General features: G+C 38.3%; 1 protein-coding gene across 4 annotated transcripts in view; it reads right to left on the bottom strand.

Annotated features, from left to right (window-relative positions):
• Nucleotides 1-21,220, bottom strand: part of PRCP (prolylcarboxypeptidase) — an 86,080-nt gene that overhangs the window by 18,345 nt on the left and 46,515 nt on the right. For all 4 annotated transcript variants that reach the window (XM_019955139.2, XM_070782903.1, XM_070782904.1 and 1 more), the window contains exons 4-7: nt 17,640-17,741; nt 11,937-12,118; nt 11,526-11,683; nt 10,603-10,775 (exon numbers count right to left, since the gene is read on the bottom strand). In XM_019955139.2, coding sequence (XP_019810698.2) covers nt 10,603-10,775; nt 11,526-11,683; nt 11,937-12,118; nt 17,640-17,741 — 615 coding nt within the window. The remainder of the gene's footprint in view (nt 1-10,602; nt 10,776-11,525; nt 11,684-11,936; nt 12,119-17,639; nt 17,742-21,220) is intronic.

Here is a 21,220-nt window from a genome sequence, read left to right as displayed (position 1 = left end):
CAAAAATTAACTCAAGTTGAATGACTTGAATGTAAGACCTGAAACCATAAAATTCACAGGAAAAAACCATAGGTAGTAAGCTCCTTGACATAGATCTTAGCAATGATTTTTAAAATCTGACACCAAAAGCAATAGCAGCAAAAGCAAAACTAAACAAGTGGGATTACATCAAACTGAAAGGCTCCTGCATAGCAAAGGGAACCATCAACAAATGAAAAGTCAACCTACTGAATGGGAGAAAATATCTGCAAATCATATATCTGATAAGGGGCTAACATCCAAGATATGTAAGAACTCAGCTCAACAGCCAAAAAACAAAAAAAAAATCCGATTAAAAAATGGGCAGAAGATCTGAACAGACACTTTTCCAAAGAAGACATACAGATGGCCAACAAGTATATAAAAAGATGCTCCACATCTTTAATTGAAAGGAAAATGCAAATCAAGAGTACAATGAGATATCACCTCACATCTTTAAGAATGGCTATTATCAAAAGGAAAAATAGTAACAAGTGTTGGCAAGGATGTGGAGAAAAGGGAATCCTTGGGCACTGTTGGTAGGAATGTAAACTGATACATCACTATGGAAAACAGTATGGAGGTTCCTCAAAAATTTAGAATTGCCATATAATCCAGCAATCCCACTTCCAGGTATTTACCCAAAGAAAAGAAAAACACTAATCTAAAAAGATATATGCATCTCCATGTTCATTGTAGCATTATTTACAATGACATAGGTCTTGGCAATGATTTTCCAAGATATGGAAACAATCTAAGAGTTCATCAGTGCATGAATAAATAAAGGAGATACGGTACATATATACAATGGAACATTATTATGCCATTAAAAAAGAATGAAATCTTGTCATTTGTGACAACATGGATAAACTTTAAGGGCATTACGTGAAGTGAAATCAGTCAAACAAAGACAAATATTGTAAGCGCTCTCATTTGTAGAATCTAAAAAAAAATTCTTTTAATTTAAAAATCTATGCTAATAAATAAAGAGAACAGATTAATGGCTGCCAGAGACAGGAGGAGGGCAGCAGCAGAGAGAAATTAATGAACTGGTTTTTTGTTTGTTTGTTTAGTTTTAATAAATTAAATTTAAAAAAATAAAAACACCAATACAGTATACTAACACATATATATGGAATTTAGAAAGATGGTAACAATAACCCTGTGTACGAGACAGCAAGAGAGACACTGATGTATAGATCAGTCTTATGGACTCTGTGGGAGAGGGAGAGGGTGGGGAGATTTGGGAGAATAGCATTGAAACATGTATAATATCATGTATGAAACGAGTCGCCAGTCCAGGTTCGATGCACGGTACTGGATGCTTGGGGCTGGTGCACTGGGACGACCCAGAGGGAGGGGAGGGGAGGGAGGAGGGAGGAGGGTTCAGGATGGGGAACGCGGGTATACCTGTGGTAGATTCATTTCTATATTTGGCAAAACTAATACAATATTGTAAAGTTTAAAATAAAATAAAATTAAAAAAAAAATCACATCACAGTGTTTAGGAAGAAGTGTACTGATGTCTACAACATACTCTGAATGAATTTAAAAAATAAGATAGAAGGAAGGATAGATAGAGGGGTGGATAAGTGAATATATATATTATAAGCAAATACAATATAGCAAAAACAATATTGTTGTTGTTGTTGTTGTACAGTAGCCCAGTCATGTCCAACTCTTCACGACCCCATGGTCTGCAGCACGCCAGGCCTCCCTGTCCCTCACCATCTCCCGAAGTTTGCTCAAGTTCATGTCCATTACAAAATGGACAAAATGTTAGTTACATTTTCACAATAAAATGTTGGGGAAAAATCATAGGCAACAGAATCAGCTGAAATAGAGACAATAGCAACAACAGCAATAGCTACTAATTATTGATTGCTGGGTTTACAAATATTACATCATTTAATCCTCCAACAACCTCACTAGATATATATTTGTCTACTAGTTCACATGAACAAACTGATTCTTAGGTTAAATCACTTTATTCAAGGTCATCTAGTTAGTAAATGGTAGAACTTAGATTCCTTCAACCCCAGGTCTCTCTGGTTGTAAAACATACATCTTATCTATTATGCAGCTTAGGAGGCATCCCTTTGTAAAACTGCAAATACCCCAATGGAAAAAAAAATACATTAAGCTTGTATCTTCTATTAACATCTTGACATATATTCAGTGATCTGATCCCCTCTCATTTCATATAGAAAAGATACATACAAAAAGGCAAGTTCTGACAAAAAAGAGACTGGTCCAGAGAAGATGGAGCCAGGCAAAAAAGAACCCAGTTACCCCACTTCAGAGAGAAATTCTGGGCAGCAGGAGCAAAAAGGCCTCATCTAGGGACATGCTCCCACAGACAGGAAAGGTGATCACTGGAAAAGGAGATGAGAGTCACAAGCAAAGCTGATCTCTCATCACAGTTCTGCCTAGGACCAGCTTCCAGCAACGCCTTCCTGAGAAAAAGGGAAACTTGAAAAGACAGAAAAAATGAATTACAGGGAAATTTTAATACTCTCCCCAAATTTATTTGGCACAACAATATGTCTATGGAATGTTAAATGATACTTTGTGAAAAAAGATTTTATAGTCAAATAATTTTAGGAAATGTTGTAGCAGCAAATGTGAACAGTATTCTTAACTACAGGATTTCTCAGAGCCTTTAACATGCTCAACTGCAACATGACTTCCAAAAGCGAGATAGAATGTGATTATTCTCAATAAGTTTTTGGAAATGCTGAATGTGAGAAAGTCAGAAATTAAGATTCACAAACTTATCAAGCCTAAAGCAATAAGGAAATGAAAGCTGAAAAAACAAGCAAAAGAGCGTTTTACTATTCTGACAACTCTCAATCATTCAAGGTAAGTCAAAAATACCTAATTGTATAGCCCTTTTCTCAATGTTCCTGAGACATAAGCCAATCAGAAATTCTCAAAAATATATGAAAATTAAGAACTAATCATAGAATTATTAAACTATCTACTGCCATGCTATAGATCATGCATAGCAAAGATCATCATTCTTTCCTGCATGTGGATTCCCCCAGTGGACTTAGCTCTTTCAAAATGCAGCACAAGACTCCAGAGCAGACCCATGGAATGCAGAGAAGAGAATTATGTTCAAGCATGGCACAGCAGATGAGGCAGGATGACAATGCAAGCTGCGCAGAAGGAGAAGGGGGTGCTGATGTGCAGGAACAAGTGGCCTAAAACTCTTGAAGAGAACAGTAACAAGTGAGTGTGACTCACATGCTGGCATCAGATCCCCTCTCAGAGCAAGAACACTGGGCCTCTGTCAGGCAAAGAAAAGGCGTCTCCATGAATAGCCATCTCTGCAAACAGCAGTTACTGTCACTCCCTAAAAGACACAAGCATGGCTGGAGACCGGCACCAGCTGACAATACTTGGGTTTTGGCAGCCCCACTTACACAGAGAGAACATCATGATCAGAAACTTGGCCTCTGCTGATAGAAATTCCATGTCCAGACTAAGGGCAATCCTGGGCCCACTGTCCTCGGTGAGGTCAGAGCACCCTTGGAGTACTGTGTCCAGTTCTGAGCACTACACTCTAATAAGGACAATGACCAACATGAGAAAATTCAGAAGGCAGAAATCAGCATGGGGAGTTGAGGACAAATTGGTAATTTGTATCATCCCAATCTTTTATTATTACAAGTAAGGCTATAATAAATATTCTTGGGGCTAAATCCATCTATCTATCTATCTACCCTTGTTTTCTTGAGATAAATTCTTAGAGGAATTACTGGCTTGAAAGAAATAAACATTTTTAAGTCTTTTGCTACATGTCAAAGTACCCTATAGAAAGGAAGTATCAATTTATAATGCTACCAGTATGCTAGATAGAAGGCCTGGAAAATACCACTTAAAATTTGTTTGCCATAGATTGATGGCGCTAGTGGTAAAGAATCTGTCTACCAAAGCAGGAGACATAATTGACACGGGTTTAATTCCTGGTTAGGGAAGATACCCTGGATAAGGATATGGCAACCCACTCCAGTATTCTTGCCTGGAAAATCCCATGGACAGAGGATCCTGGTGGGCTACGTCCACAGGGTCACAAAGAACAGTACATGACTGAAGTACTTAGCACTTAGCAAGGCTAGATAGAAGGCCTGAAAAATATCACTTAAAATATGTTTGCCACCAATCCCCTGGTGGTCCAGGGGTTAGGACTCAGCACTCTCACTACTGGGGCCCTGAGTTCCATCCCGGATCAGGGAACTAAAATCCCATAAGCCACACAGTGTGGCCAAACAAAAAATAATTGAAATAAGATAATTTGATTATTTTGGGTGTTTCTAAATTTCCTTTCTAACACAAAGATTCTATGAGTCTAAGCATCATCCTAGCTTAAAAGACACACTTCCTAACATATCTCTATGTACAGCTGACCCTTGAAAAACACAGGTTTAAACTGAGTGGATTTAACACAGTGGATTTTTTAACACAGTTTAAATCCATTTATAAAGATTTTTCTGAATAAATATACAGTCAGCCCTCCATATCCACAAGTTTGGTATCCATGGATGGAAATTTCCATCTAAGGCTGGCCGAATCCACTGATGAGAAACCCATGGATAAAGAGGCCCACTAACCCTACTTCCTGTTGTTTAGTTGCTAAGTTGTGTTCAACTCTTCTGCGACCCCATGGACTGTAGCCCACCAGGATCCTCTGTCCGTGGGATTTCCCAAGCAAGAATACTGGGGTGGGTTTCCTTCTCCAGAGGATCTTCCTAACCCAGGGATTGAACCCATGGCTCCTGCATCAGCAGGTGGATTCTTTACCAGGGAAGCCCACTGACTGTGCTATGCCATTTTATATAAGGGACTTGAGCATCCATGGATTTTTGTAGCAACATGGGCTCCTGGTACCAATCCCCTGAAGATACCATGAATACTAAGGGAAGACTGTATTCCATTAAGAATTTTGGGGTAGCCAAGTGAATAAAATTTTCCCCAAAACACGTATATTAGCAAAACCTCAGCACCATTCCCATGTTTATTCAAAAACTAGTAATTCAAAAGAAGTATCCATAAACTTTTGTTAAACTCCTATAAGATGCATAAAATACCTATGTAAATGTTAAGCTGAATCATATGAAATTGTCATGCTTATAAGTCAAACACAAATATTGGCATATTTGGTTCAATCTCATATAATATTTCAGCTTAAGCCTGAAATTTGCAATTATTACCCATATGACTTGGTCTATTAATTATTTACTTAGGGACTGTGATCTAATCAAAGAAAAATTCTCTGCCAACCACTTCTATTCAAAATACTCAGCATTGAGATAGCCCCTGCATTATGAAGCAGAAGAATTGATGCTTTTAAACTCTGGTGTTGGAGAAGACTCTTGAGAGTCCCTTGGACTGCAAGGAGATCCAACCAGTCCATCCTAAAGGAGATCAGTCCCGAGGGTTCATTGGAAAAACTGATGTTGAAGCTGAAACTCTAGTATTTTGGCCACCTGATGAGAAGAGCTGACTCATTTGAAAAGACCCTGATGCTTGGAAAGATTGAGGGCAGGAAGAGAAGGGAACGACAGAGGATGAGATGGTTGGATGCCATCACCGACTCAATGGACACGGGTTTGGATGGACTCCAGGAGTTGGTGATGGACAGGGAGACCTGGCATGCTGTGGTTCATGGGGCCGCAAAGAGTTGGACATGACTGAGCGACTGAATTAATTAATTATACTCTCTATTTATTTTGTAGACACAAACAATACTTACTAAACAATTTCTACATATGGCATAGCATTCCTACTTAGACCATAAATCCACTGAAATGGGAAAAGCTGGGGCTGAATCTGCTAGTAAAACTATTAACTATTCCTTGAGTTCAGGTGTTTTCCCTACAGTGACCCAGGGAAAAACATAATAACCATCCCCATTTCACAAAAAAGGAAATAAGCTCAGAGAGGTCTGACTACAGATACACAAATTAAAAACAGTGAATACGGGTTCTGAACCCAGAATCTGGCTACAAACTCTTGGTACAACAATGTCTTCTTGATATGTATATATATATTATATAGTAACAATCATATGCATATAACTAGCATCAATGTAGTGCTTACCATACAGCTGCTGCTGCTGCTGCTGCTAAGTCGCTTCAGTCATGTCTGACTCTGTGTGACCCCAAAGACGGCAGTCCATCAGGTTCCACTGTCCCTGGGATTCTTGTCCCAGGCAAGAACACTGGAGTGGGTTGCCATTTCCTTCTCCAATGCATGAAAGTGAAAAGTGAAAGTGAAGTTGCTCAGTCATGTCCAACTCCTAGCGACCCCATGGACTGCAACCTACCAGGCTCCTCCATCCATGGGATTTTCCAGGCAAGAGTACTGGAGTGGGGTGCCATTGCCTTCTCCATACCATACAGCAGGTCCTATTAAATCCTCATACCGACTCTAATAAACATTATAGTTCTTTATCCCCGTTTTGCTGATGAGGAAACCAAAGCAGAGAGAGGTTAAGAAACTTCTGCGAAGTCATACAACCAGAAAGTAACAGAACTGGGATTCAAATGCAGAACACTCTGAAGATACCATGTGTAACCACTACACTACACACACTTGACTCTGAAGTCACAGTTTAAGAGTCAAGTAACAACAAAAACAGTATCTAAACATACCTGCAGCCTCATGCTTATTTTTTTTTTAATATTTTTTTAATTCTTACGTTACAGTTTTCTAAGTTCATTTGTTTTAGGTAAAAACTTAGAGAAGGGATTCTGTGGCAATATAAAATTATAAAAAACTTTTTATTAAGAAATAGTAAAAAGAAAACTGTAAAGCAGTAGAGTAAAACGAGGTTTAAGAAATGGACAGATTTAATTCACTTTCTATTTCCTAGAACAAATGTGAACATTCAGGAAGAAAACATGACAAGAGCATAAGAGGTCCATTTTAATAATTCTGTTTTAAATAGTGTAGAAATCATTGAGAAGTAGAACACTGTAATGTCAGTTCCAAACTGATCAGCTCTTAACCCAAATATAACGCCACGTACACCAGAGAAAGTAAAGATAATGAGTTGTTTAAAAGCTTTAAGTGTCCCTCTACCTATGAAGATAAGCATTTGAATAACAGAAAGAAAAAGAAGGCAAAGAAATGCTTTTAAAGAAGATAGGTCAAAAAAAAACACAAAACTATCTCTTCTCAGAGAGTACGGCCCATCCACATTAGAGAAAGGATTAAGCAGATACATTCAGCTTTTCTAACAGATTTTCTTTCTCTAAGACTTCAATACCCCTCTCACACTCACTCAGATAATCACATTAGTTTTGTCATTAAAAGCTCCCTTTTCATAGAATGCACCTAAACCGCTTAAACCACCCAGAGAGGTCGAATACATTATCAAACACCAAGACAAACAGAAGAGATTTTCCATCTTATGTCTTATTATTTCACTGTATCTATCTGCATGCTCAGGAGGCTAAGCCAAAAGATTTGGTGAGTTATCAGCTGAAAAATGATTCCAAAATAAACAAACTATAATATCCTTTACCACTGCTCTTGAAACTGAGAACTGAGAGCTAGCAGTTTTTATGCTGACAGAGCAGTCAAATGACAGAGGGGTTTTCTATTCCCCTTTTCTCCTCTTCCTTGTGTTCTATCGGCCAAGGCCGTGATTATTTCTGCATGAATGTTGCAGCTTCTGTTAACAGTAAACAAAAGCAAATGGAGTCTGAGTGTGCATGGCTCAAAGATAAATTAGAAACAATGATACTTGAGTTGACGTGGAAAATGGCATTCAGACACTCCATATGGATACTTCAGAACTGTGCAAGTCCAGGTAGCACTGGAAATCACCTACATTTTTTCATAACTATTACATATCATCTCACCATCCTAAGCTTGAGTTACAGACTCGAAAAGGACCGCTGTTTGTTAGTCCTTTAAAAAGGAGGAAGTGTATCAGAGGGAGGAGGAGTTCTGGCTAAATGGAACTATCCAAGTGAAAGAACAGTCTCCAACTGGGTAGTGTTCCAGGGATTAGGGGGTTGGGAGAACAGAGAGGGGGTCAAGAAAGGAGAAACAGAATGAACAGTGAAAGAAAGTGATCTGAAACTAAAAGCTTGGGAGGGAGACATGTAGTGGAAAAATTCTGAAATCAGATAGGATAAAATTAGAGATAGATGGAGGCAAAGGAAGTTTCTCAAGCAAGAGGCAAAGAGAGGTTACTTTTGGTGGGATGCAAGCAGGAAATAGATTTATAAACAATCAAGAGTTCCTTAATAAGTCAAAAGAAAGGATAAAGTTGGTAACAAAACAAAAACAAAAAAAAACTTAAGGAAACGACAAGAACAAGTCCTAGATAAATGAAGTAAAAGGTGATTATGAGGCAAAGGCACAAAGTTACTTTGCCTTAAAAATAAACTTTTAAAATATATATATGTACACAAAAGATAAAAAAGACTGTGCTAAATCAAAAACACATGACAAAATATTTGATATATACTCCACCACTTTTGAGTGATTACTTAGGAGAGACAAAAGACAAGACTATATATTTACAGTTAAGATTCAACAGCAAAATATCTCAAAAGGAATATTAAAGATGCACAGACAAAACCAGTTAGGCTGTTTACTGTTCCAAATCATTAATGAACATTAAAAAGATGTATTCCTCTGGAACTTTTCCTAAGCTGGGTCAGCAAACTACAGGCCCCAGGCCAAAGCCAGCCACTGCCTGTTTTATAAATACTGCTGGAACATAGCCGTCCTCATTCATTTAAATATTGTCTACAGTCACTTTCTTGCCAAAGCTACAAAGCTGAGTAGCTGTCACAGAAACTATACAGCTCACAAAGCCTAAAATATTTACTATCTAGTCCTTTACAGATAAAGTTTGCCAACCCCTATTCTAAATAACAAAGGAAGTCCCCATATGTTTTTATCATCTGACAACTCATTCTCCAAATGGGCATAAAGATCTAAGTGTAATTCTCACTCTGTTCACAGAGTATAAAGTTAAGTCTGATAGTTGTCACACTGCGGGCAGCAATCTACCCAACTCTTCCCTCAAGTTTTCCATTAATAGTTCAATGCAATACGTGAGAAGATCTGGGCTCTGAACAATGGTAGACTCACATTCAAAACCACTTCCACTGCCTCTTTGTAGAGCTTAAATTTCCTCTCCATAAAACTGGAATTATAACTCTTGACTGTGGGGATTAAATGAGATAGTATATATGAAAGTGCTTTATAAATATAAAATAATATAGAAAGATAAGACGTTATTAGCACCTATACATTTATGGAGACTAATGGTTTCAGATTTAGTTTTTTCTCATTATTTTGATTTAGGTTTTCTTACCATGTGAGAGAGATCTACTCTTTAAAATAATTTTGTAGTGTCAAAATTCAATTTAATTCAAATACACATTTACCTCTGGCTCACTGTGTGCAAGATACCCACTGGCCATTCTACTTTTTAGATGAAGAAAAATATCTCTAGTAGCAAATGATCTTGGTTCATTTGGGTTACAAAGTTTTAAGCAAGGTGGGCATTTAATAATTCAAAAGAACAGCTAAATTAAAATTGCTTTTGAAATCTGGTTCTTACATTACCAATTCTCTACACATTTACAGCACTCGTTCTAGCTGTAGAATCTGTTATATTCTCTGAATTTAATAACCATCAAGTTGGCCAGCCTTTGTTTCTAAAACTATGAGGAATGCTCTTTACAAAGGAATGCTTAACAAGAATACATAAAATAAAGAATTCTGGCACGAAAAGAACTTTAAATTTTATTGTGTAATGTTTCTTTAAATTTTCCAGAGCGTTTTCACATCCAGTATTTTATTTGATCCTCAGCACAACCCTACTGAGAATGTAAGTATCATTATCCTATCCTGCAGAGGAAGACACGGAAGCCTAAGAAGAGGAGAGACTTGCCAAAGACCACACAGCTGGTAGAGGGTAGCTCTGGATAAGGATCCAGAGTCAGCACTCTTTGTGCTCCACCTTGTTATATGTGCTATATGCCTTTATGATGTCTCTAGTACTTAGAATACATTTAGCAGTTGACTGAATCACAGCACCACGATAGCAGCTGCCATTCATCAAGCGCTGACCATGTATTACATATAGCTCTATGTGACTCACACATACGAATTCTATGTATGAAGTATACAGCACAGAATTGGGCACACAGTAACTATTCCATTAACAGCAACTATTGGTTTATTTCTAAGAGTTAGTTTTTAGTTCTAAGAGTTGTAATTCATACAACTCTGTAATCTCTGCATTTTATCTCCATTATTAAAATGAGGAAACAAGTTCAGAAGAGCTAGGTAACACGTCCAAGTTTGAGTAAAGCCAGGATTCCTACCCAGGTTTGAGATTCGACTAATTTCAGAGTCCCCTTGTCACTGGGACTTCCTCTGATGCTGAAAGTCAGAGAATGAACCAAAAAAAAAAAGAGAGAGAGAGGCAGGGCGAGGGGGTGCGGGGGCAGGGGGAGGGGCATTGGGGGAGGGGTTGGAGGGGGTAGGCCCGGTGAAGAGAGAGAAGTATGCTATTAAAAGTGATGAAGGATATCTTCCTGTTACCTTGACAGGCCAAGCAGGCAAAGGCTGTAAAAAGTTGGACTCGTAAGGGTAGTCCACCATCGCCACATTCACCCAGGTTTCAGAGATCCAGTCTTTCAAACGCTGAACATCCTGTGATTTTGTTAATGGAGTGCACAAGTGAAGAGCTTCAGAAAGCCAACGCAAGCCAGGGCCTGAGAATAGAGTCACATTGTTGGAATCTAAAAAGCACTGCTCAACAGAAGGGTTTTACAGATCATTTATCCTTCACCTGTGTTTTAGAAAACTCAGTCTCCTATGCAGTTTCTCCAAAAAGGCTTTTTCAACATGCAACAAAATATCTTTAGAACAACTGGTTAATCTCATGATAGATAAGTTGCCTATCTTCGTGGGGCTTACCAGAGTTAGTATTCTCAATCACTGTCATTTGTAAATAAACAAATGAAATACTATAGAGCAAGGAGAATGCATAAACTACACCTAAATAAAACAAATGGATTTATCTCACAGTGTTGAGTAAAAGACAGCAGAGACAAAAAATACATACTATGCAATTCCGATTATTAACAAATTCAAGAGTAAGCAAAGTTAATTTATGGTTCTAGAATTCAGGATAGCAACTGGTTTGATAAGCACAGAGGTAGTATCTGCTAAGTGCCAGAGGGGATTTGGGGGTGGGGGTGGAGAGGGATTTCCTGATCTGCATGCTGAATATACTATGTATTCACTTTGCAAAAATTCACCAAGCTGTATATTTTGATTTGTGTACTTTTCTATGTTATACTTAAATATGTAAAGTGAAATAAAAGAAAGTATTAGTCGTTCAGTCATGTATGTTATATTTAAATAAAAAGTTTACTGAAAAAGTGGAAAGTGTTAGATTTAGCACTTAAAAGGTACAAAAAAAACCAAAACATGATTCCACTCTCTTAATTAAAGCTTACCCTTTTTTGCAAGTCGATTAATGGCATCCCAGGACCTGCGGATACTCTCTGAACAATTTGGGCCACTTTGGCTAAAATCTGTAGTTACAATCTTCATAAATATGTCACAAGGCACCAGATCATTAAACTGCCAGATGGGGGCAGAGGATGCAAGAGCTCTAAATGGTAAGAAGACCAAAAGAAAGAGAAAAGAAAAAAATGTAACTCACAGAATTCAAGTTTTAAAATTGAAACTGATACTGAACAAGAGTGGTGAGAAATATCCACAACTCTTAGTGAAATAGAAATCAGAAATCTCAGTACAATAGAATATGTTTTACCTTCCGCCCGCCACCCCCCCACCAAAAAACACTCTATGTTCGCTTTGCCAATCATTAAGAAAGTGCTCACATCCAACATAAATGCATTTACCCAACCACCAAATGAGGATACTTCATCCTGAACCAGGCTGCAAGCATGCCACCATAAGAGCCCCCTAGGGCAATGACAGGTTGATTTCTAGCTCCTGGGATTGTTCTTTTCAAGTATCTGATTAACTTTGCAAAATCAGCCAGAGCTTGTTCTGTTGTCAGAAAATTCAAGTGTCTGGAATCCTAAAGAAAAATAACAAAGAACATCGGTATAAATGTGCACATAATAGCAGCTTAGGCATAACATAGATCCAGAAAAAAGCCAGATAAGCTTTTCTCCAAATAGAATTTCTAGGCAACGGAGTTAAAACACCCAGTTAAAGCATTAGCACTGCTAATTTAAACTCATGGAAAACTGATTTTAAGTTTGTGGGAAGAAAATAATGTATTTTTGCATTCAAATGTAATTTCTATTAAATGCTATTTACCAAAGACTTTGCTGAGGTAGTAGAAACAACAGAGACAAACCATAAGTAACATTTAACAACAGATGTGATAACATACAATACTAATATTAACAGACAACTATTATAGTTTTGATTTCAAATCTTGAAACATTTACAAAGGCTACCATATAAAGCAAAGGTAAACTAAATCCTGTGAAAAATGGAAGTAAGAATCATCAGTAAAAATAAAACATCCTTCCTCATCAGAAAGATTATTATGTCTGATATACCAACAACTGGAACAAGTCAGCCTGTTGTACAACTATAAAATTGGAGTTAAGGAAAAAAACCCAACATATGGAACAGCCTTTTTCAGACACTGGAAAAGTAACACAAGACTTTGATTCCTGAGAAAAGAATGTTGTTCAATCGCCAAGTTGTGTCCGACTCTTCACAACCCCATGCACTGCAGCACACGAGGCCTCCCTATCCCTCACCATCTCCCCGAGTTTGCCCAAATTCATGTCCATTGAATCAGTGATGTCATCCAACTATCTGATCCTCTGTCATCCTCTTTTCCTTATGCCTTCAATCTTTCCCAGCATCAGGGTCTTTCCCAATGAGTCAGCTGTTTGCATCAGGTAGCCAAAGGACTGGAGTTTCAGCTTCAACATCAGTCTTTCCAAAGAGTATTCAGGGTTCACATCCTTTAAGATTGATTGGTTTGATCTCCTTCCTTTACAAGGGACTCTCAAGAGTCTTCTCCAGCACACAGTTCAAAAGCATCAATTGTCTGGCTTTTTTAAAGTCTAGCTCTCACATCTGTACGTGACTACTGGAAACATCATAGCCGTGACTTACTTAGTAAGTAAGTTCCATGATCATCTAGTTATCTGCCTAGGGAGAATTTCCTCACTGCAGTGTAGGAAGGTGGAACTCAAATGGAGTCCTGCTAAGCTGAGAAGATGACAGAAGAGTCTCCTTTTAAAAGGTGAAGCCTTTTCATGTGTTTGTTAGCCATCTGTATGTCTTCTTTGGAGAAATGTCTGTTTAGTTCTTTGGCCCATTTTTTGACTGGGTCATTTATTTTTCTGGAGTTGAGCTGTAGGAGTTGCTTGTATATTTTTGAGATTAGTTGTTTGTCAGTTGCTTCATTTGCTATTATTTTCTCCCATTCTGAAGGCTGCCTTTTCACCTTGCTAATAGTTTCCTTTGTTGTGCAGAAGCTTTTAAGTTTAATTAGGTCCCATTTGTTTATTTTTGCTTTTATTTCCAATATTCTGGGAGGTGGGTCATAGAGGATCCTGCTGTGATATATGTCGGAGAGTGTTTTGCCTATGTTCTCCTCTAGGAGTTTTATAGTTTCTGGTCTTACGTTTAGATCTTTAATCCATTTTGAGTTTATTTTTGTGTATGGTGTTAGAAAGTGTTCTAGTTTCATTCTTTTACAAGTGGTTGACCAGTTTTCCCAGCACCACTTGTTAAAGAGATTGTCTTTAATCCATTGTATATTCTTGCCTCCTTTGTCAAAGATAAGGTGTCCATATGTGCGTGGATTTATCTCTGGGCTTTCTATTTTGTTCCATTGATCTATATTTCTGTCTTTGTGCCAGTACCATACTGTCTTGATAACTGTGGCTTTGTAATAGAGCCTGAAGTCAGGTAGGTTGATTCCTCCAGTTCCATTCTTCTTTCTCAAGATAGCTTTGGCTATTCGAGGTTTTTTGTATTTCCATACAAAGTATGAAATTATTTGTTCTAGCTCTGTGAAGAATACCGTTGGTAGCTTGATAGGGATTGCATTGAATCTATAAATTGCTTTGGGTAGTATACTCATTTTCACTATATTGATTCTTCCAATCCATGAACATGGTATATTTCTCCATCTATTAGTGTCCTCTTTGATTTCTTTCACCAGTGTTTTATAGTTTTCTATATATAGGTCTTTAGTTTCTTTAGGTAGATATCACTCATTATCAGAGAAATGCAAATCAAAACCACTATGAGGTACGATTTCATGCCAGTCAGAATGGCTGCGATCCAAAAGTCTACAAGCAATAAATGCTGGAGAGGGTGTGGAGAAAAGGGAACCCTCTTACACTGTTGGTGGGAATGCAAACTAGTACAGCCACTATGGAGAACAGTGTGGAGATTCCTTAAAAAACTGAAAATAGAACTGCCTTATGATCCAGCAATCCCACTGCTGGGCATACACACGGAGGAAACCAGAAGGGAAAGAGACACATGTACCCCAATGTTCATCACAGCACTGTTTATAATAGCCAGGACATGGAAGCAACCTAGATGCCCATCAGCAGATGAATGGATAAGAAAGCTGTGGTACATATACACACTGGTATATTACTCAGCCATTAAAAAGAATACATTTGAATCAGTTCTAATGAGGTGGATGAAACTGGAGCCTATTATACAGAGTGAAGTAAGCCAGAAAGAAAAACACCAATACAGTATACTAACGCATATACATGGAATTTAGAAAGATGGTATTAATAACCCTGTGTATGAGACAGCAAAAGAGACACTGATGTATCGATCAGTCTTATGGACTCTGTGGGAGAGGGAGAGGGCGGGGAGATTTGGGAGAATGGCATTGAAACATGTATAATATCATGTATGAAACGAGTCGCCAGTCCAGGTTTGATGCACGATACTGGATGCTTGGGGCTGGTGCACTGGGACGACCCAGAGGGAGGGTATGGGGAGGGAGGAGGGAGGAGGGTTCTGGATGGGGAACACAGGTATACCTGTGGTGGATTCATTTCGATATTTGGCAAAACTAATACAATATTGTAAAGTTTAAAAATAAAATAAAATTAAAAAAAAAAAAAAAGGTGAAGCCTAATTCTTCCCCCTTTGAACTTGGTCTGGACTTAGTGACTTGGTTCTAACACAAATAGAATGTGGCAGAAATGATATATGACTTCCAAAGTCTGGTCATAAAAAGCATTGCAGGTGGACTACCCTGGTGGTCCACTGGGTAAGACTTCACCTTCCAAAGCAGGAGGTGTGGGTTTGATCCCTGCTTGGAGAGCTAAGAGCCCACGTGTGCATGCATGCTAAGTCGCTTCAGCTGTGTCTGACTTTTTGTGACCCTGTGAACTGTAGCCCACATGACTTGTGGCCGAAACACCAGAACATAATAGAGAAGCAATATTATAATAAATTCAATAAAGACAAAAAAAAAAAAAAGCACTGCAGTTTCCACCTTGCTCTCTTGGATGGCCAACTTTGAGGGAAGCTAGCTGTCATGTCATGAAGCCACTAAAGTAGGCCTTTGGAAAAACCCAAGAGAGGACAAACTAAAGCATCTTGCTAACACCCAGCACCAATTTGTCACTCATGTGGATCCTCCACGTAAGTAGAGAGGGTCCTCTAGCCTCAGTCAAGCCTTCAGGTGACTGAAGCACTAAATGACGTCTTAACCTCATGAGATCCCCTGAAACAGAACCAGCTAGTTGAGTCACTCCAAATTCCTTACCCACAGGAACTGGAAAATAATAAATGTTTATTGTTGTTTTAAGCCACTAAAATTTGAGGTAAATTGTCATGTACCAACAGATAACTAACACACCCACATATCCATATCAGACCATCCTATTTAACCTTCATATTTTGGTCTCACCACTCTGACTACTCCCATCACCTGGTATATTTTGAAACCACAGAGGCCCATCTTTTCTCTCTCCTGTACATATCACTTACTCCTTTAACCTTTCCTCTTATCCAAGATGTATGCTCTCTGACTTCTTAACTTCTCTCTCATGGTCTGTCACTATTCTTTACTTTCAGTTTTCATGGCACGACGTATAGTTGAGTGTGGTTTTTTCCCAATCTTATGCATTTGCAATATTCCCCCATGCTACTGACAAATTCTGAGAGCACATGAAGGGAAGGAAGCATAGCATAGAGAGCCCTCACCTCCTTTTTCCTAGCAGAGTATGGACCACAGGGAACTAGGAAAGAAGGTTGTGTTTTTATCTGCAACAAACTACTTTCCAATGGTTTCAAAACCTGTCAACTTCCCTAATCAGATAATTATGCAAAATAATAAACTAAAGAATAGTTTCCTATGCAACCTAACAAATATCAGCAAATCACTCTGGTTTTCATTTATAACACAAGAACTTTTTATTTATTTATTTATAATATAAGATAATAAAATTTCTGAAAATAAAAAGTTCTTTCAAAACAGGAAGCCTAGAAAATGACTGACCCAAGTTCCTCTAACTCAGATTTCTCCAAAATCATGGTATGGGAATTTCCCTGGTTGTCCATTCACCTTTCAAAGTAGGGTGTACAGGTTCGATCCCTGGTCAGGGAACTAAGATCCCACATGAATTAGGGCCAAAAATGTCAAAACATAAAACAGAAGTAGTGTTGTAAGAAATTCAATTGAAGACAAAAAAAAAAGTGATCCACATTAAAAAAAAAAAAAGAAAGAAATCTTTTTTAAAAAACGCCTGGTATGTGTATAAAGGTGGTATACATCATGATCCTAGGTAGTGCACAAACATTTTTAATTTAATACTTGTTTTATTTCAATATAACTTAGAAAAAATAGTACTTAAAGCCTTTATTAAGAAAGTACTAAGTTTGAAAAGTGAGTTACTAGAAGAAAAATAGTGAATAATACAGATGGCAAACCCATATAGTCAGAAACACAAGGGTAGTACACAAGTGACTCAGCTGAGGAAACGGCTTCTTGGTTTATTAAAGTGCAGATCTGCGGCCAAGGCCAAAATTCCTTGAGAGAAAAGAAAGGCCAGGAGGGAATCTAGTGACTAGCTGACCTCTCTGAATCATAGAGATGATCTGAACTTATTTTATTGAAAAACACCTTACTAAACAAGTATTTGTGCACTCCTAACATTTTTTTCCAGTGATAGACCCAATAATTTACATATATAATTTATAAAGAGGATTATTTACTGATATTTTTAAACAATGAAAAGTTCCCTCCAATCTCCACATTCTTAGATTATGGTTTACCTGGCAAAGGCTAGCCTCATCACATTGAGTTAAAGACTGATCAATACTATAAAAATGGTAATAATATGATTTTTTAAATAATTTTTAAAATAATATGATTATTTAAATATAATATGATTTTTTAAATTGAGGCTTTAAAATTACGTATGAAATTATATATGAAAAGGTTTCAAATTATATATGAAAAGGTTAATATGTTAACCTTTTAAAAGTAACTGAAATTTCAGGCAGTTCAAGTTAAAGATATCATTTTTCTTACAGTAGAACATGTAATTAGAAAATGTTCTAAATTTAAAAGACACGCTTACCGAGAAGGAGTCAGCACCAAAGGGTAGGGACTCTCCATAGTACCGATGTTCAGCAAACACCAACATGGCTTTCATTTCCTCAGCTATGTCCCACATGAACCCCTAGAAGGCATTTACAAATTCACAGGGTAAAATTAGGATGTGGAAAAAGTCTTAATTTTTTTTGCGACTCATAAGAAATGGATGTTAAACCATACCAAAAAGAGTTCTCTGAGAATCTGGACAATTTATATTTGTGCTACAGATAAATGATATAACTGTTTCATTGTTGCACATCTATCTCACACTGTATCAGAATGAAACAATTCAAAATAAGAACAATTGCACAACTACCAATCATTCCAACTCTCCTTATTCTGACACCCTAGTCTGGGAATCAACATTATGTATAAAATAGCCTTCAAATTGCACTGTGTTCCAAAGAATCTAGGGAAGAGCAGGATAACTAAGCTATCTGCCTACTCACAAATAACTTTTATTTATAACAGAAAAGACAACAGTACAAATAAACATACTGGATTCCCCTGGGTTTAGTATTAACTGAGTGCTTACAATTCATTAAATACCATTCTAAGCACTTAATATGTATCAATTCACTTAATTATCATGACAATCTAAGAGATAGGTACTTTGATTATTAATCTTATTTACATGAAGATAAATAGTAGCTAACAACAGCTAGTATTAATTGAGTGCTTCAGTTCAGTTCAGTCGCTCAGTCATGTCCGACTCTTTGCGACCCCATGAATCGCAGCAGGCCAGGCCTCCCTGTCCATCACCAACTCCCGGAGTTCACTCAGACTAATGTCCAGCGAGTCAGTGATGCCATCCAGCCATCTCATCCTCTGTCATTCCCTTCTCCTCCTGCCCCCAACCCCTCCCAGCATCAGAGTCTTTTCCAATGAGTCAACTCTTCACATGAGGTGGCCAAAGTACTGGAGTTTCAGCTTTAGCATCATTCCTTCCAAACAAATCCCAGGGCTGATCTCCTTGCAGTCCAAGGGACTCTCAAGAGTCTTCTCCAACACCACAGTTCAAAAGCATCAATTCTTCGGCGCTCAGCCTTGTGCACAGTCCAACTCTCACATCCATACATGACCACAGGAAAAACCATAGCCTTGACTAGACGGACCTTTGTTGGCAAAGTAATGTCTCTGCTTTTGAATATGCTATCTAGGTTGGTCATAACTTTTCTTCCAAGGAGTAAGCGTCTTTTAATTTCATGGCTGCAGTCACCATCTGCAGTGATTTTGGAGCCCCAAAAAATAAAGTCTGACACTGTTTCCACTGTTTCCCCATCTATTTCCCATGAAGTGATGGAACCAGATGCCATGATCTTCGTTTTCTGAATGTCGAGCTTTAAGCCAACTTTTTCACTCTCCACTTTCACTTTCATCAAGAGGCTTTTTAGTTCCTCTTCACTTTGTGCCATAAGGGTGATGTCATCTGCATATCTGAGGTTATTGATATTTCTCCTGGAAATCTTGATTCCAGCTTGTGCTTTTTCCAATCCAGCGTTTCTCATGATGTACTCTGCATATAAGTTAAATAAGCAGGGTGACAATATACAGCCCTGACGTACTCCTTTTCCTATTTTGAACCAGTCTGTTGTTCCATGTCCAGTTCTAACTGTTGCTTCCTGACCTGCATACAAATTTTTCAAGAGGCAGATCAGGTGGTCTGGTATTCCCATCTCTTGAAGAATTTTCCACAGTTTATTGTGATCCACACAGTCAAAGGCTTTGGCATAGTCAATAAAGCAGAAATAGATGTTTTTCTGGAACTCTCTTCCTTTTTCCATGATCCAGCGGATGCTGGCAATTTGATCTCTCGTTCCTCTGCCTTTTCTAAAGCCAGCTTGAACATCTGAAGTTCACGGTTCACATATTGCTGAAGCCTGGCTTGGAGAATTTTGAGCATTACTTTACTAGCATGTGAGATGAGTGCAATTGTGTGGTAGTTTGAGCATTCTTTGGCATTGCCTTTCCCTGGGACTGGAATGAAAACTGACCTTTTCCAGTCCTGTGGCCACTGCTGAGTTTTCCAAATTCGCTGGCATATTGAGAGCAGCACTTTCACAGCATCATCTTTCAGGATTTGAAATAGCTCCACTGGAATTCCATCACCTCCACTAGCTTTGTTCATAGTAATGCTTTCTAAGGCCCACTTGACTTCACATTCCAGGATGTCTGGCTCTAGGTCAGTGATCACACCATCGTGATTATCTGGGTCGTGAAGATCTTTTTTGTACAGTTCTTTTGTATATTCTTGCCATCTCTTCTTAGTATCTTCTGCTTCTGTTAGGTCCATATCATTTCTGTCCTTTATCAAGCCCATCTTTGCATGAAATGTTCCCTTGGTATCTCTAATTTTCTTGAAGAGATCTCTAATCTTTCCCATTCTGTTGTTTTAATTGAGTGCTTACAACTCATTAAAAACCATTCTAAACACGTAACATATATTAATTCACTTAGTTATCATAACAATCTAAAAGATAGGCACTTTGATTACCTCTACTTTACAGGCAAGGACACAGTTTAAAAAACCTGTGACAGTCACAGAGCAAGAAAGTGGCAGAGCCAACATTCAAGCACACACCACCTAGCTCCAGAATACAATCATCAAGTGCAAACCTCCTTATTTCGACACATAATGCTGGTCACTAATCAACGGCTGCAATTTTTTCACTTCCCTAAAGTTATGACCTCAGAATCCTTCTTAACAAAGCATTCTAGGTGGCCAACATCAATTAACTAGATTTAGATTTGCTGCTGTTATTTAGTCTTTTCCGACCCCATGGACTGTAGCCCACCAAGCTCCTCTACCCATGGGATTTCCCAGGCAAGAACACAGGAGAGGTTTGCCATTTCCTTCTCCAGGGGATCTTCCAGACTGAGGGATTGAACCCACATTTCCTGCATTGGCAGGCAGATTCTTCACTACTAAGCCACCATGGAAGTCCCAGATTTAGATTTAGCATAGATTACAACTGCTTGTCATTCCTAGTGCACATTATTCCTTTTTAATGAGCTCTTATTCCTTTACAAAGACTGAGTGAAAGTGTTAAGTCACCCAGTTGGGTCCAACTCTTTATGATCCCATGGACTGTAGCCTACCAGGCTCCTCTGTTCATGGAATTCTCCAGGGAAGAATCCTGGAGTGGGCTGCCATTCCCTTCTCCAGGCGATCTACCCAACCAAGGGATCAAACCTGGGTCTTCTGCATTGCAGATAGATTCTGCACCACTGAGCCCCCTGTGAAGATCCTAACAAAGACTAAGACAAATTTTTTCTTTATCTTGACCAATAAATGAACAATGAAGAGAGCTGTATGCACGTGAGGACGGAGACTTTAACCTGTTATTTGTGATGGTTTCAATAAGACCATTTTCTCTCTTAACACCTTGCTCATTCCCTACCCCTGCCATGTATCTACAGACACTGTACCCCAGCTCAAGATACTCTCCTCTGCCTGCCCTCTTGATGACTTGCTTATCACACCCTCCTATAATACCACTCTCAACAGGTATGGATCTCTATTACTTTGTTGCAACATTTGCTTATCTATGTCTGACCCTACCA

Source organism: Bos indicus, chromosome 29 (genome assembly GCF_029378745.1).
Source record: "Bos indicus isolate NIAB-ARS_2022 breed Sahiwal x Tharparkar chromosome 29, NIAB-ARS_B.indTharparkar_mat_pri_1.0, whole genome shotgun sequence".
NCBI classification, from domain to species: Eukaryota; Metazoa; Chordata; class Mammalia; order Artiodactyla; family Bovidae; genus Bos; species Bos indicus.
Note: the sequence above shows the minus strand (reverse complement) of the source record. Positions and strands in the feature narration are given on the sequence as shown.